Genomic DNA, 14,577 nt, shown 5'->3' on the forward strand with positions numbered 1-14,577 from the left:
AATAATCTTCTGTTTGGCACATAAGTCAAATAATCTTTCATAGTAGTAGTTTGACTTGACGTGTATGCGCGTTGGAATTTTCAAAGTAAACGAGAGAGTAGAAAGAAAGTGAGAAGAGAGAGAAGAGGAAGAAAATGCATCCCAAGGTAATAGTTGATAAAAAAATGCTCTTCGTACTTTATTTTTAATGTGTATATAAATTTTAACATGTATCTTATACTAGTGATCGACTTTTGATAGCTAATTTTAGTGTACATGAGTTGATATAAATTCGTATTATATTATAACTATTCTATCCATATAATTAGTTGTACAAGTATATCGGAGTTGAAAAGAGAAAAGAAAGCTTACCATGTGGATATGGTGCGAGGTAGGAATAAGCATTGTTTTGGTGTTACACCAAAGTTTGGTTGCCGGACAAAGGCAGAGCTGCGTGCCATCATCGTGCGGCAAAATTGCAAACATAAGTCATCCTTTCCGATTGAAAGATGACCCGGCGAATTGCGGGGACAGCAAGTACGAACTAGAATGCGTGAACGACGTGGCAATGTTACGGTTAACAGAGGAAGCAGATTACAAAGTGGAGGCCATAAATTACAACAACTACACAATCAGGTTAGTAGATCCCAACATTCAAGAGGATAATTGCTCCTCCCTCCCCCGCTACTTCTTGTACAGATTCAATTTCAGCGCTGACCCCTACCGCGTCTACCCTGTTTCCAATCATTGGGATGTCGATAACGCATACCATGCCACTCAAATGCAAGGCCCAGTTCTTGGAGATTATATCCCGCTATTTGAGCACATAATATACGTGAACTGTATCACAGCAGTGAGAGACGTGGACAAGAATAACGCTTCTTCCTCCTGCTTGGATCTGAATACATACGTAGTTGCTGGAGAGTTAGGAGCCACAGGATCGATATGGAAGCCTGGATGCCGCATCAACAAAATTGCTGCCACCTCTGGCTTGTTTCAATTCCAAAAACAGCATCCCTACAATGGTTGGGAATGGAAGGGTGAAATGGAAAAGGATGTCGATGATCCAATAGCATACAGTGATGTTCATAAGGCGCTGGCTTATGGATTTGAGGTCTCATGGTTGCATGCTATTTGCCATGAGCACCACTGTGGACCGGGAGCTTGCTACTTCAACCACACCGCTCAAAACGTTCTCTGTTATTCTCTCTGTTCTTATTCAAAGGGAGGAGCCCGCCGCTGTGGTAACTTACCTCTCTTGTACACCTGCATTTAGCATTTACAATTAGAGATAAAGTGTCATAGGACAAGATATTTTTACTTTTCGAAATTCAAATATTCTTTAGAATCGATTAGTGGTAGGACCATAACATATAAGAGTAGATTTTGTTGTTATTATTTATCATTGAGAATTTGGTTAAACCATACGATATATAATATGAAACTCATTATTCTAGGGTTTTGGAAGCAACTTCGAAGCTACACTCTAGGTACGTAAAATTCCTTGTGTCTTCTTTGCTCTTGGAGTGCATATCTATATCGATATATACAGTGAGTTAATTTTACGTTTGTGATTCTCTTTTCTCTTTCAGATTATTTGCATCCGTTTTTTTACGGTAAGATCTTGACTTCAGTCTTGTATTTTTCTACTCACATTTTCCCTTTAATTTTTTAGTAAGAAATTTTGTCTCTGCACATGAATATGTTAGCTATAAAATATAGTTAACTTACATCACTTGGTTGAAGTGATTATAATCTGTTAATCTATAACTAATTAATTATATTCGTACAGGAATGTACACTCTAATAAGGTTTAAAACTCCGAAAGATATATGGGAAACATCGTTTTTGGTTCATCCCAAGACAGCGCTCATGGGGTGGTACGGTCTATTATCATATATGGTAACAAGGATTCTGTTCGGGGTTGCATTATTAGTTGTGTTATTGATCTACAAATGGCGAAGAAGAAATTTATCAACGTATGTGAATATTGAGAATTTTCTACAGGATAATCACCTCGCTCCCATAAGGTACTCATATAGAGAAATTAAAAGTATGACACAAAATTTCAAGGTCAAATTGGGCCAAGGTGGTTTCGGCTCTGTGTACAAGGGCAAATTACGCAGTGGTCCTCATGTAGCAATAAAGATGTTGAAACAGTCCAAGACTAATGGTCAGGATTTTATTAATGAGGTTGCAACCATTGGGAGAATACATCATGTGAATGTGGTTCGACTCATTGGATTTTGTGTTGAAGGATCAAAGCGTGCACTTGTTTATGATTTCATGTCTAATGGTTCGCTTGATAAATATATTTTCTCTAAGGAAGAAAGCATTCATTTGAGTTCTGAGAAAATATATGAGATATCTTTGGGAGTAGCTCGCGGGATTTCATATCTTCATCGGGGTTGTGCTATGCAAATTCTACACTTTGATATCAAGCCCCATAATATCCTTCTTGATGAAAACTTCATCCCCAAGATTTCGGATTTTGGATTAGCTAAATTGTATCCCATAGATCGTAGCATTGTCACTTTAACTGACAAAAGAGGAACCATTGGCTACATTGCTCCGGAATTGTTTTACAATAACCTTGGTGGAGTCTCCTATAAAGCTGATGTTTATAGCTTTGGAATGTTGTTGATGGAAGTGGCAGGTAGAAGGAAGAATTTGAATCCACATGCTGAAAATTCAAGCCAAGTATTCTTTCCAACTTGGGTCTATGAACAAGTTAGCAAAGGAAAAGAAGTTGAATTGGACTGTAATGGAACAGAAGTTGAAAAGAGTATGGCAAAGAAGCTGATCATAACTGCATTGTGGTGTATACAACTCAAACCTTCCGATCGACCTTCAATGAACCATGTAGTAGAGATGCTTGAAGGAGAACTTTACAATCTAACAATGCCTCCGAAGCCTTTGTTATATCCAACTGAAAACTTGAATTCTGAACAAACCAGAGCAGGTCACTCAACAAATGCTGCAGGTGATTTTGGTGAAACTATCACTAGTAATGCTACACTAGAGAATAGCTTATCTGGTAGAAATTGACTATAGTGTCAAGTAGTTTGATTTCTCATTCTTGTAAAATAATCTTTCGAAACCAGTTTATGTTATCATGTTATGCAAAGATAATTTTTAAAGAAATACACATCTGTGCTGCACAAGCATGGCATATACTTGAAAATGTGCTAGGCAAATAACCGAGTAAATTAAAGTCACAGAAATGGACCACTTTCTTTGTAATGCTAACTTGTTGGAGAAATACAAAAGGATGTTCTTGAAATATCTTAAAACTAGAATGAAACCGCACAATGTGCGGACGGTAAATTAATGATAATATATAATAAATATTAAAAATTGATATATTTTGTAGAATTAAATTAGGGTAAAGTATATTTTTTGTCCCTGAAGTTTACTAAAAGTTTTAAAATTATTCCTAAGTTTCAATTGTTTTAATTTTATCCCATAAGTTTTCGATTTGCATCAATTTTATCCTTTAAGTTGACGCCGTTTAAATTATTCACAGACGTTAGAGATATGGCAAAGTATAGTGTGTGATGTGGCAAGAAACGTGAAACCCCCAAAATACCTATGGCTGAGTAACCCAAGTAAACCAATTGGCATCCTTTTTCAAACATAACCCGTCTGTCTTCCCTTTGCCACTAAGGAACATTGCCAGAGAAACAGAGTCATAGGAGGAAGCTTGGTGGGTGATCAGACGTCGCACCGTCAACTATAGTCTGCCACAGCGATGTGCAGGACGGCGCATGTTGTGACGCCGTCAAGACTGAGGGAGGAGTCTGGGATAGCATTCAGTCATCAACGATTCAAACTTGGATAGCGCCATTCTGATCAAGGTTTCTGACGAGATAGGCCACCATTCTAATCAATTTTGCTACTGCATGTTTGAACGGTTAGGATTTAAGGTTTCTGACGAGGTAGGCCATCATTCTGATCAAAGTTTTTTTTCATCTTCAACCTTGCAACCTCAGCCTCTTCTGTCTCTGCAACTCCATCTACCCAGGAAAAAAATGTGCACTCCTTCCCAATCTGCAACATAAACAAAAAAAAAGAACTTGAAAAAACTCATGAAGACATCAAAATAAAAAGTACTCAAAACTTACATCAAAGTATACACAGCCCCAAAATCTCCGGCCGGGATTTTCTAGTGTCTTCGACCATCTCAGTACAGGGGGTTCACCACAGTTGCATGTAAGCGTTCGTCGTCTCCGACTGCTTTTTTGTGATGATACAGAGCCTTGGGAAGCCATTCGTTAGGGTTTTTTATTCTTACAGAAAGTGAAGAAGATGAAGATGAAGACGTAAATGAAGAAGTTAATTTTAGGGTTTGAGGTTGGGATTTTTAGCCATATCATTTTTGTAATATAAATTTTTAAATAAAAAAAATAAAAATTATTTAAAAAATATTTTAGAAATGACTCACACACATAGTTGCCACATAGAACTCTTTTATTGCCACGTCACTAACGTCTGTTAATGATTTCAACGCTGTTAACGTTAAGGGATAAAATTGATGCAAATCGAAAACTTCTGGGATAAAATTGAAACAAATTGAAACTTAGGGGTAATTTTGAAACTTTTAGTAAACTTCAGGGACAAAAAGTATACTTTACCCATTAAATTAAATATGTGTAAACTAAAGTTAAATTTGAAAGGTGTTTTGTTTAAAATAATTTGTAGTACAAAAGATTTAGATGTTGGAGTTGTACAAAGTGACATTTTTATTTGGTGGTTTGATTTTTGCATTTGTTTTAGTTGATGGACTTAGTTCTCTTATGTGGCACTCGTCCTCCTTTTACTTTATTGGTTATTGTTAGAATTGTTGTTTTCTTCTTTTTGTCGTAGGTTCTTATGAAGGCATGTTCTTTATGAATTGTTGAGTTGTATGCACTTTCTATTATGTTGTTTGTTCCATCTTTGCAGTATGTTTTTCTTCCGAAGATGTGTCTTGAATTTGTATAGTTTTCTTTCTTAATCTCTTAGATATAGTTTTCCAATGACATCTATAATAAAAAGAACAAAAATGTGTAGATTTTTTTTAATAAGTTATTTTTAATAAGAATAATTGAAATAATATAAAATGAAATTACCTGTTAGTATTTTTTTTACCCACTCTGTCAGACAATGTCTCAAGTGATGCAAATTCAAAATAGTCTTGAAAAATGTTCAAAATAGTATTTTTAATTTCTTTCACAACAGTTGTGATTAAAAAGTTTGCTTTCATTGAACCTTTAATTAGCCTGTACAAATTAATTAAAATATTTTTTTCGTAAATTCAATTTAAAAATATAATAAATATGTTTGTTTTGTACCTTTTTATCTAATATAATAATTTTTAAGCAAAGAGACTCTTCTTCATTTGTGGGTGTTAATGTTTCCCATAGATGAACCACGCGAACTTTGATAAACCAATTGTCTTTTTGTTTGATGATATTGTCCAAAGAATGATGCTCTATTGAGTAAGTTTGAGATGTTGTGTAGTTCGGAAATAAATTTTTTGTGTTAAATTTGATGTCATTTGAAGAAATAGTGATAAGAGACTTATATAAGTAGTATGAAATTTGAATATTTGTAACGTAAAATTTATTATTATATTTGTAATATGAATGTTTATTATATTTAATAAGTTATTTATAGAAATCAATAAATTAACTTATAAATTTATTGTATTGTTTATAATGGTAAGATATAATAAATATATGGATATAGATTCAATGTCTTTGTAGGTTACAAATTTGATTACAAATTTTTGTATTTTTTGTTTTTTTTATTTGAAAATAATAGTTGATTTGGTAAAAATTGAGTGGTTGATTTTAATATTTTGCCAAATAAGCGATGTTACTGACATGACATTAATAAAAAAAATATTTTAAAAGTAATGTAGATAAATTTATGTATACTGTTATATATTAAGAATAGATAGATTAATCCTGTATGCTATAATACCAGCCATATGCATGTTCAGTTATTTAAAAAAAATAAATAAATAAAAACTCAACTTAAATAAATGGAGCGAAACCATACGAGTTATTAAAAAGACAAATAAAAAGATCATTATAACAACCGATATATACTAGATGTAACAAAGACTATTAACTCTAATATCATCTCCGGCGTTGTCTATTAACGACTAATGAAGTCAAATATTACCCCACTTTTTATATCTTGCCAAAGGAACTTTCAATAATTTCCTCAGCCCATGTTGCATTCTTAGCTTGTATGCATTATATTGCATGTCCATAAAACTAGAATAATCATCATATGATGATTGATGAGGACAAGTGAGATCATTATTTGCCCTGCAATTCATACTATTACAATGAATCAATGATGCAATGCTACAAAACTATAATGGATTGATGTTACGACTTATCATAATAAAGGTCACAATGTCACAACGTCAACCATGTGCAGTTGCTCTCAACCACTTGTTTCCGCTAGCTAGGTCCCACTCTACCTCAGCTCCTTCCATATTGTGCAGCTTCCAAAGCTAACAAATATGTTATTAAAATTACTCATTTTGATAACTACATTAATAACTACACCAAAATAGGAGAGCTGGGCATTTTACAAATAAAGGAGAGAACATTTTAAAATTTCTAAAAAAAATATATAATTTTCTCTTATATTAAATAAGAATTTAATTTAGTATCCTTTAAATTAGTCATTTATTTAGTCTTTTTATTATATTAATTTAAAAAAATTAAAACAAACACATTAAAATAGATTTATTATTTTTTTAAATTTAAATACAAATCTACAAAAGTCAAAAACAGATTAATTAAAATTTAAATTCAAATTTTAAATTTAAATCTTATAAATTCTAACAAATCCCAAATAAGATCTTAAATATTTCAAATCAAATTTTTATCATTAGTAAAATCTTTCTTCCGTAAAGATCTAGAACTACAGCGCTTTCCCCTCCTCACCTGTGACCGCTTTCGTCTTCTCCCGCATTGCGCACCTCTTCTGCGACGATGTCCTCCTTCGACGACGCGCTCCTCCTCGCCACGCGTGCACATCCCCGCACCTCCTCCATCGATGGCTCTTTCCAGTCCTTGGTCTCCTCCCTCGCACCACACACAACTGCCTCCTCCTCCCGTGCCTCTCTCTGTCTCTTACTCTACATTGCATCTTTCTCTGTCTACAGTAATTCTACTTGCAAAATTTTAAAAAAATTTGGTTGAGTGTTGTTCATTTTATATATATATATATATATATATATATAATTTTTTACATGAGTTTTGGATGTGTTGATAAAATATTTACAATACATTCTTATAATTTTGGATGTGATTTAATTTTGTGTGTGTTTAATATGTAATCTAAAATTATAATGATAATAATTTATATGTGTTAATACATAATTTTAAATGTATTTATGTTATTTATTTAATTTTAGATGTGTTTTTGACATAAATTTTGAATGTTTTTAAAATTAGTACATGAAAAGTTATTACAAGTTTTTATGGTTTGGTTTGCAAAAAAATCAATATATTACAAGTGGTTATAAATTTTACGGTGATAAATATTAAAAATAAAAGTAATTTCTTAAAAATAAGAAATATGATTAATTAAAAAATTAAAATAATAAAATATTAAATTTGAACTAAATAAAGACTGAATTTTATTGTATAAGTAACATTTTTCATTAAATAAATAGTTAATAAAAAAAATCACATATACATGTATTCCAAACGGGTGTCATGATCAATTCTCCCCCCTCTGGGTGTTATGGTCCATTCTCTCCCTCTCAGTTTTTTGGATGATAGGCTCCCATTTAGGCCCGAGTCTTATGCTTGAAAAAGTGAGTATCTCCAACGGCTAATTTTTGGGAAAGAGTAGAAATTTTTTTTTTATATTTTTGAATTATGAAAAGTTATGATATTTGTGTTTGGCACTATTTTAAAGAAAATTTTTTATTTTTGAAAAGTTAATTTACAATTTTTAAAGAAGTAAAAATATATGGCTTTTAATGTTTCCTGTTTTTGGAAATACTGGTCTTCTACCTTTATTTTCTATTATTTTCACGTATTGGAAGTAATGATCTTCCACCACTATTTTTAAACTATGTTCCAATCACTGTATATCATTTTATCACTTTATTTTTATTATTAAATTCGTATTTAACATTGTATCTCAGTTTTAATTTTATTTTTTTCACATGTGATTTTATTTTGATATAACTTGTTATTATTTTTATAGTTAGTTATAGCAAGTTCTTAACCCCAATAAAAGAGGAAGAAGTTCTTATAGGAATAAAAAAAAAATAAAAACATAGCAACAAAATATACATTGACACACATTTTACATTTGTTTTTTATTTTCACCTACTATATCATACTTAATAAAACATAAAATACTAACTACACAATCATTTCTTAGGCATTGCCATCAACATTATTGTGAATTAGAATTTTAATATTCATTCTCTTGTATAAAAAAAAATTGCATTTCTTGAGTTATTTATCCAAATGTTATAACTTATAACTTTAAAATAAGTACTTCTATAACTAAAAATTCAAACATAAAATAATTTATTTATGAGTTGCTATTAATAAAAGTCCTTCTACTTTAAGCTCTTTTTCCAAAAGAGTTTATTTAAGCTGTTTATCCAAACTTGTCAGATTTAACTTGTAAGATTAAATATTAACTAAGATGAGACCCGATGCACGGGTGATAAATTAATGATAGTATATAATAAATATTAAAAATGACTATATTTTGTAGAATTAAATTAAATATGTGTAAACTAAAGTTAAATTTAAAAGATGTTTTATTTAAAATAATTTGTAGTACAAAAAATTTGAATATTAGAATTGGACAAAATAACATTTTTATTTGAACTTTCTTGGTTTCATTATCACTCTCCTGACCAGAATCCTTAGAATCTGAAGTGACTATTGGTGTTTTTTTATGAGTATCACCCTCTTCACAGATGTGTTTTTTGGCTTCATTATCACCCTCCTGACCAGAATCTTTAGAATTTGAAGTAACTATTAGTGTTTTTGTATAAATATCTTCTTTAGAATTTCTTGCTCTAACGAATAAAGAAAATTGAGGATAGTGCAGTGATGACCCTCTAATTGTTCCATGGTAAATTTGTGGGTTGAACTGTTTTGTGGGATTCTTGGGAGGCATCCAAACCAAAATTCCCTCAGCATTGGGATTGAAAAAAGGTTCTTTAAACCTACAAATAGAACATTACGGGATTGAGGCAACCATGCAGCATTATGCTTGTGTTGTCGATTTCTTATGTCGCTCTGGAAAGACAGTTGAAGCATAGGAATTTCTCAAGACGATGCCAATGCAAATGACAGAATCAATTGCGGGAGCTTTTCTGAATGGGTGCAATATCCATGGAAGAAGTGATTTAGCAAAATTGATGGTGGACGAACTAATGAAAATACAGTTAAAAGGACCTGTTGGCTTTGTAACACTATCTAATATTTATGCAGCTGATGGGGAGTGGGATCAGGTTGGAAACTTGAGGAAGGTGATGAAAGAGAAAAATGTTCACAAGAGTCCTGGTTTTAGTTGGCTTGAAAAGCTAGGTGAGACTCTTGCCATGTGACATAATATAATGTGATTGGTGGTCTAGTATTTCACATTTCGCTGCAAAATGCAAATATGTATAGTCTGGGAGGTTTTCATAGGAAGTTCTAGTCAACTCAGTTTCATTCATCTACTGATCAAAAAACATAGAACTGATGGAGTGGGAACTCTGCTGCAGCTCATGGTTGTATTAATGCACTTCTGACCATTTATAACCACAGCTTGCCAAAAGTGAAGTTTATTTCATTTTCACCTTATGTTTCCCTCTTACTACCAAACAAGAATCATTAAATCCGAGTATGTAAATAAATCAGTTTTGTGACAAATATTTATAATTTTGATATTTTTAATTTGGGACGCATTTTGTAATAATTTATTGAAATGAAATTGAATTTTATTAAAATAATCTTGATAAATAAACACACTAATACATTATTTGTAAAATTCTAGATTCATTATAAAGAGAACTAAACATATTTTATATGAGTATAAATACTTTTTTAATAGATGTATTTTGATGGAATGAATAATTTTTATCCCTTCTTAAAAAAAGGATGGTGAGGCCTTGAAATTGCAGTATATATGTTCTGCATTTGTTTGGAAATTTCCAGGCAAATGATGTGCATACACAGAAGAAAACGAAGGATAATCTCTTTTGACCGTTGTTTATGCATTGAAATTTCAAAGGTATACCTGTCAAAGTGAATGAATTATTTGTTGTTTGACTATGTCAAATTATCCATATCCCTGTAGTAGTTGACTTTGAGTGTACTATCTGCACAAAACTGGCATCTCTGTATCTAATTAGAAACCACCAGAATCTTTTAGTTTCAATTAGCATGGTGGAAGGATATCTTGTTCCAAATATGATTAGCAATTCCAATTCATTAATGTTGATGATGGTATTAATACTGGTTGGCACGGGGCCGGGGATATGCCACGGTGAAGATGGGTGTGGAGGACACAGGTGCGGACGCCATGGCCCTCCGATTCGATTCCCATTCCGTCTTAAAGACAAGGAGCCCCCTCACTGCGGTTACCCTGCCTTTGATCTCACTTGTTCTGATTCTCATGACACCTTCATTGAGTTCTCTGCTTCTCCTGTCCCACTTAAACTCCTTGTCACTGATATCCAATATGAATATAACTATTTCCGAGTCTCTGACACGCAAAATTGCCTTCCCACCCACTTGCTCAAACTCATAAAAAATTCTTCCTCAATTTCTCCTTTCCAGTTCAGTCGGGATCAGACTCTGAACGATGTATCTTTCTTCAATTGTTCACCCGATCCGCAATATCAACTCTCCTGCCCCATTTACGTTGCTGACAGCTACGATTCACTCCTCAGTTCCAATCTCGTATCTTGCACCAAGATTTTTGACATTTCTTCAACCTTCTATGACTCAGAAATGGTAGATTTGTACAATACTTTGAATTTGTGGTGGTCGAAACCTAATTGTAGCATGTGTGAAACACAAGGCAAGAGATGTAAACTGAAGAACAATGGCACTCAAGGTGAAGTTGAGTGCTTCCGCCACCATCATAATAACTTGCTCTTTGGCTCCACAGGTGATTGATACACATTAATTATATAATAAATGATTTATCTTTCTGATTAGTTTCTGAGATTATGTAAATAAATATGATAATATACTAATACGCCTGCACATGCATGCATGTCCATATATATAGGTGTTGTGGCAGGTTTAATTCTGCTGGCAGCAGTGGCTACTGCAGTGTTTAAGATCTATCAACATTTTAGAATGAAAGGAGAAGATCGAGCAAGAATTGACAAGTTCTTGGAAGATTACAGGGCACTCAAGCCTACCAGATTCTCTTATGCTGATGTAAAGAGGATCACAAATGGTTTCAAGGACAAGCTGGGTGAAGGAGGTCATGGAGCAGTCTTCAAGGGCATGCTCTCCTCAGAAATCGGCGTAGCTGTCAAGATACTCAACAGCAACACGGAGGGTAAAGGAAAAGATTTCACCAACGAGGTGGGAACCATGGGAAAAATTCACCATGTCAATGTGGTTCGCTTACTTGGCTTTTGTGCGCAAGGAGTTCATTGTGCTCTAGTTTATGATTTCTTTCCAAAAGGTTCATTGCAAAACTTCATATCCACGCCAGATAACAAGGACGTCTTCCTTGGATGGGAGAAGCTTCACCAAATTGCCCTTGGTGTTGCTAGAGGCATTGAGTATCTTCACCATGGTTGTGAGCAACAGATCCTTCATTTTGACATCAATCCCCACAATATCTTACTAGATGACAACTTCACTCCCAAGATTACTGATTTTGGGCTTGCCAAGTTGTGTTCCAAAGATCAGAGCAAAGTTTCAATGACCGCAGCCAAGGGAACCATGGGCTACATTGCGCCTGAAATTGTCTCAAGAAACTTTGGAAATGTGTCTTACAAAGCAGACATTTATAGCTATGGGATATTGTTGCTTGAAATGGTAGGAGGAAGGAAAAACATAGAGATGGAAGTTGAGGGGTCTTTAAGGATTTTATACCCCGAATGGATGCACAACTTGCTTGATGGGGGAGATTTTCATGTACACATCGAAGATGAGGAAGACAATAAACTTGCAAAGAAAATTGCAATTGTTGGACTACAATGCATTCAGTGGCAGCCATCAGATCGTCCTTCCATCAAAACTGTCATAAGTATGTTAGAAGGAGATGCAGACAAATTAAATGTACCTCGTAATCTTTTCGACTTAACAAATTCTATTAGCAGAGGACGACAAATAACCCACCAGACAAGGCCTCTAAATTTAGAGTTGGAGAGGATAAAGATATTTTCAAAAAGTAGCAGTTACCTTCAAGTAGTAACAAATAAATAAGGAAGAAGTAACAAATATAAAATATGAAAATATAATTAGATACCTCAAGTAGTAATATGAAAAAAGGCCTATTGGCACCCTTTTTTCTTGCCACGCTTTTATGAGGATAGCCACTGATTTATGATTCGGCCACGCTTTTTTTTGGCACGCTTCAAAAGCGTGGCCATAGAGAGATTTTGGCACATTTTTATGAGGGTGGCCACTGATTTATGATTTGACCACCTTTTTTTGTCACGCTTCAAAAGCGTGCCCATAGAAAGAAACAGGTACGCTTTTAAAGCGTGGCTAGTTTGTCAGGATACGGGGCACATTTTTAAAGCGTGCCTATAAACTCTAATTATTTGGGACCCTAAAAAAGCGTGACGATAGGATTCCCACTTAATTTAATTTCTCACTCAAACACTTAATTTCTTTATCAGAACACTCAAAAGAGCCCTAACTTAGAAGTGAGAACCCAAACCCTCGAATCCTCTCCATTACTCAACTAAGAACCCTAAACTTTCGCAGCTCTCTCTCAGTTCGCAGCCCTCTTCATCACTGAGAAGTGAGAATCCATCGTCATCTTTCAGGTCGTAGCCCGCTCTCAACTTGCAACCCTTTATCCCTCTTTTACAACTCTTGGAAACTTCAATCGGTGCTGCCTCCGCCGGCGCACCCTCCATCGGCGCGCCCTCCGTCGGCGTTCACTCTCGCTCGCAAGGCCTCCATCAGCGCTCGTTCTCTCTCGCTCAAACCTTACCTCCGTCGACGCTGACTCAATCGTCGCTGCCTCTCCCTCAATCGTCGTTCCTCCCTCAATCGGCGCTCAACCCTCACCATAACACAAGAAGGTACGTATTTAAAGATTTAATCCCTTTTTGTTTCTCTGTTTCAACCCTCCGCAAATTTCTCTATTCAACCCTCACCATAACGCTGATTAATGTTTTCTTTTCTTATATAATCATCTCTTGCAACTGTAATCACCTCTCTTTTTGTTTTGTTTCTATTATGTGGTGAACTCTCTAGTTTGATTGCATTGGTGTGGGGAATGCGATGGATTGTCTATTTTATTATATGTGCTTTGCCTTACATGACACATGCATTTATTCGAATAGTACAGATACTTGATATAAGGTTTGAGTGATATGATCATTTGTTATTTTGTTTGATTATGATGTAAATTGCTTATTGGAATGGTTTCTGATGTTTGTCTTCAATTTTTTGGTAAAGAAATACTAAATGGAGGTTTCTTGAGGGTGTGAGGGTCTCTGGTGCACTGCCACCTAGAACGGTCTTGGTGCAGCAGTGTATCTGTGATGAAGGTGTGTTGGAAGTTCTATGCAACTATGTGAGTGCTCAATTCGTTTTCGTTCTTGTATTTGATTTTGTCTAATGGAATTGAATAGTTAGATAAAAGTTTCAATTGCAGGCAGCTCCATCAAAGAAGTTTCAACCTTCAAGACATGTAATAGGCTTATGTACTGCGGTTTGCATTTCATCAAAAGAAAATTATTTCCTAGCTTAAATGCTGTAATTTTGCAATAATCTGGTGGTAGGAAGTTAAGCATTTGACCTGAATCAAATAAGTATCCTCTGTTCATACTCATTTTTTTGGGGCCTGGATATATGTTTTTACTTTTTATCCTAATGTGTTCTCTGCGGATATGATTTGGTATAGAGAGAGTTTTACTAATACAAAAGGGAAATGATTTTATAGAGAAAGTGAACTTCTATGTATTTAATGCCATTGGAAACTCAGATTTTATCCTTCCTATAAAAATTCTTCTATTTTTGTATTCTTCACAAATGCCCTTTGTAAAACTGATAAAGATATAAATTCTGTCAGCTGTTGTCTGGTATACCAATGTGTTTTCTAGGCCAAATTTTTTAAGAGTTTGCTAAATTCATTTTTTAGGTTTCATGGGGAGAATCAAGTATGATTCAAGCTGAAAGGTTATTTTCCTGAACCCAAAGAACAAGGAAATGTTGCTGGAGAACTTCAAGGAACAGCTTGCTTTGTCTGTGAGAAGCATCCAGTGGAGCTATGCAATATTCTGGTCTACTTCATCTACCCAACCCTTGTACTAACTTCTAACTAACTGTTTCCTTGAATTTCAGTTCTGTTTTGTGATTTTTTTTTCATTTTCTGTTTCTTGAATATGTGTTGTTTGTGAAAATACCTCAATGGACTTCA

The 14,577-nt window shown here is 34.1% G+C and overlaps 2 protein-coding genes across 3 annotated transcripts; both read left to right on the forward strand.

The window, feature by feature from the left end:
• The first annotated feature begins 191 nt into the window (after positions 1-191).
• LOC107619931 (LEAF RUST 10 DISEASE-RESISTANCE LOCUS RECEPTOR-LIKE PROTEIN KINASE-like 2.1) lies at positions 192-3,163 on the forward strand. Of its 2 annotated transcripts, XM_088503370.1 has the most exons (5): positions 226-1,223; positions 1,437-1,469; positions 1,572-1,595; positions 1,772-1,881; positions 1,987-3,163. In XM_088503370.1, the coding sequence occupies exons 1-5, from the start codon at positions 353-355 to the stop codon at positions 3,025-3,027; spliced, it is 2,079 nt and encodes a 692-aa protein (XP_088359496.1). In that variant the 5' UTR covers positions 226-352; the 3' UTR covers positions 3,028-3,163. The 2 variants fall into 2 exon arrangements, with proteins under 2 accessions (XP_020969429.2, XP_088359496.1); XM_021113770.2 differs by having other exon boundaries at positions 192-1,223; positions 1,772-3,163.
• A 7,207-nt stretch (positions 3,164-10,370) lies between these two features.
• LOC107619932 (rust resistance kinase Lr10-like) lies at positions 10,371-12,513 on the forward strand. The gene is made up of 2 exons (XM_021113445.2): positions 10,371-11,124; positions 11,248-12,513. The coding sequence occupies exons 1-2, from the start codon at positions 10,395-10,397 to the stop codon at positions 12,402-12,404; spliced, it is 1,887 nt and encodes a 628-aa protein (XP_020969104.1). The 5' UTR covers positions 10,371-10,394; the 3' UTR covers positions 12,405-12,513.
• The last annotated feature ends 2,064 nt before the right edge of the window (positions 12,514-14,577 follow it).

Source organism: Arachis ipaensis, chromosome B10 (genome assembly GCF_059453495.1).
Source record: "Arachis ipaensis isolate K30076 ecotype BB chromosome B10, ASM5945349v1, whole genome shotgun sequence".
Taxonomy (NCBI): domain Eukaryota; kingdom Viridiplantae; phylum Streptophyta; class Magnoliopsida; order Fabales; family Fabaceae; genus Arachis; species Arachis ipaensis.